Here is a 2,897-nt window from a genome sequence, read left to right on the forward strand (position 1 = left end):
AGCCAGGATGGTCTCGATCTCCTGACCTCGTGATCCGCCCGTCTCGGCCTCCCAAAGTGCTGGGATTACAGGCTTGAGCCACCACGCCCGGCCAGAATACATAGAATTGTTACAAGTTTATTGCTACACTTACACTTAAAAGCTATTCTAAAACATCAGTGATGTGAGTTTAGTTCATTTCTACATTACTTTATATTTTTTAATTCCTTCCTATTGTTACTCTTACTAATTTTAGTATCTTCCTGAGGTTTCAGTAATATTATTTTTTGTTTCAGTTCTCTTAAGTCAATTCTCTTAAGTCATTAACCCCAAAAGTCTTCTCAAACTAAGCAAAGGAGTTTTTTTGTTAGCACTTGCAACATGATTGTACAATCCAAGCACATTGAAAACTGGTTTGACCTAGGTATATCCAAACTTAAAATGTGTATAATCTTTGAGCAATTATACTTTTAGGAATTAATTGTGAAGAATTCATATACAAGTAAAATGATACATGCACAAGGATATTTATTACAGCATTGTTTGTTACAATGAAAAACTAGAAAAAGCCTAAATGATGATTGGCCACAGATTGGTTAAATAAATTAAGTTATAGCCAGGTGCGGTGGCTCATGCCTGTAATCCCAGCACTTTGGGAGGTAGAGTCAGGCAGATCACAAGGTCAGGAGATTGAGACCATCCTGGCTAACACAGTGAAACCCCATCACTACTAAAAATACAAAAAATTAGCCAGGCGTGGTGGCACACGCCTGTAGTCCCAGCTACTCAGGAGGCTGAGGCAGAAGGACGTGGAGGTTGCAGTGAGCCAGGATTGCGCCACTGCACTCCAGCCTTGGTGACAGATGGAGACTCTGTCTCAAAAGGAGAATAAAAAAATTAAGTTATATCCATTTAATGGACTACAGTGTAGCTATTAAACCAGTTATGTAACACAATATGTACTCATTGGGACCTCATTCCAAGATATATTAAGTAAAAATAGCAATGTGTATAAGTAGTGTGTATAATATGAGTTAAAAAAATCTTTATATGTGTGTATGTGTGTGTATATAAACATATATTCTCCAAGCCATGTTGAGTTGCCCTAATCCATCCTGTTCCAGTTACAGTCTGGTATCTTTGAAGCTAGGGATGATAGAGACATTTGCCCATTCTCCTCACTGATATCCTGCAAGCATTTCTGAAGCATGAACAGAACGGAAATGATCATTCTGGGCCAGGAGCTGTGAGGAAAGTGGGGTCTTATCTATCTTCTTTTGCCTCTCCCAGCTCTACTCTTCTCCAAAAGAAGAGCCAAGAGAAGGTCCTTTTCTACAAATATCAGAGCCATGGCTCAGGTGAGATACTGTTTCCTTTTGCTCAGATAGAGTGATTTTTACCTCTAGTACCTGTAAACATTTGTTTCCCTCATTATGATGCTTTTTGATGTTAGAAAAACAACACCTTTCAGAAAGTTTGGTTATGAGCGATGCCGGAATTTTGCTGTAAAGGAAAGGATCTCTAACAGGCCAATTCATAGAAAAAAAAGAATTGATTAGATAATCATTGTTAGAAAATTTACACCCCCCCCTTTTTTTTAATTTGAGATGGAGTCTTGCTCTGTCTTCTAGGCTGGAGTACAGTGGCACAATCTCGGCTCACTGCAACCTCTGCCTCCCGGGTTCAAGTGATTCTCTTACTTCAGCCTCCTGAGTAGCTGGGATTACAGGCGCCCACCACTACACCTAGCTAATTTTTGTATTTTTGGTAGAGATGAGGTTTTGCCATGTTGTCCAGGCTGGCCTCGAACTCCTGACCTCAAGCAATCCACCTGCCTCAGCCTCCCAAAGAGCTGGGATTACAGGCATGAGCCACCGTGCCCAGCAAAAAATTTATATTCTTAACTCACAGTTATGTATTAATCAGCCAAGTGGTTGAATAACAAATTTCTCTGAAGAAGTTTTAATTTAGATTAATGTCCATCAGAAAATCCCCTAGCAATTTCATCAAGAATACTTATTTCTTTCCATAAAGAGGTTAAGAATTATGTAATGTAAAAATGGTCTGACCCAGATCAGGTGTGGATAATTTTTTTATACTGGTTTCCAGGGCCCCCTGTCAGGAAAAGGACATGCATTTCCTCCTAAACAACCCCAGTCTCCTCTCCAGTTGCCCCCGCTTTTAAACAATGTTTACATACTCGTTTACAAAGTCCTTTGGCATCTCCTATCTCAGGCTTCTACCAAAAATCCTGATAGGACAGAAGGGTGTTCCCCACATTGAATTAATATGAATCTAATTTGCTTGGACAGTGATTTGATGGGATGAAAATAAGTAATTAGGGGCACCTAATAGGGAAAAGCCCTCGTTAGCTCCGTAGACCTGGGTTTTCCAATAAGAAACTACATGCTGTGGTTTTGTTTGATTTCAGTGCTAGTACATGGCAAGGCCTCCTGGTTAATGAGCCTTTTATGTTCGAGAGTGTGACTAGTGGTTCGTACAAAGCTCTCAAACCTCACTAAGCATCCATGAAAAATTGACGTCAGTGACCAAATGTGGTAACTCACACCTGTAATTCCAGCATTTTGGGAGGTTGAGGCTGGTGGTTTGCTTGAACCCAGGTGACTAGCCTGGGCAACATGGCAAACCCCGTCTCTACAAAAAATACAAAAATTAGCCAGGCCTGTTGGTGCGTGCCTGTAGTCCCAGCTACTTGGGAGGCGGAGGTGGGAGGATCACATGAGCCCAAGAAGTCATGGCTGCAGTGAGATGTGATCATACCACTGCACTTCAGCCTGGGTGACAGAGGAAGACCCTGTTTGAAAAACAAAAACAGGCCGGGCGCGGTGGCTCAAGCCTGTAATCCCAGCACTTTGGGAGGCCGAGACGGGCGGATCACGAGGTCAGGAGATCGAGAC

The 2,897-nt window shown here is 41.7% G+C and overlaps 1 protein-coding gene across 5 annotated transcripts in view; it reads left to right on the forward strand.

Moving 5' to 3' along the window:
* Positions 1-2,897, forward strand: part of ZNF566 (zinc finger protein 566) — a 55,336-nt gene that overhangs the window by 16,183 nt on the left and 36,256 nt on the right. For 4 of the 5 annotated variants that reach the window (XM_011950617.1, XM_011950616.1, XM_011950614.1 and 1 more), the window contains exon 2: positions 1,270-1,337. The exons of the other annotated variant lie outside the window; for it this stretch is intronic. In XM_011950617.1, coding sequence (XP_011806007.1) covers positions 1,329-1,337 — 9 coding nt within the window. In that variant the 5' untranslated portion in view covers positions 1,270-1,328. The remainder of the gene's footprint in view (positions 1-1,269; positions 1,338-2,897) is intronic. 5 annotated transcript variants of the gene reach the window in all.

This window comes from Colobus angolensis, unplaced genomic scaffold (genome assembly GCF_000951035.1).
Source record: "Colobus angolensis palliatus isolate OR3802 unplaced genomic scaffold, Cang.pa_1.0 Scaffold31, whole genome shotgun sequence".
NCBI lineage: Eukaryota > Metazoa > Chordata > Mammalia > Primates > Cercopithecidae > Colobus > Colobus angolensis.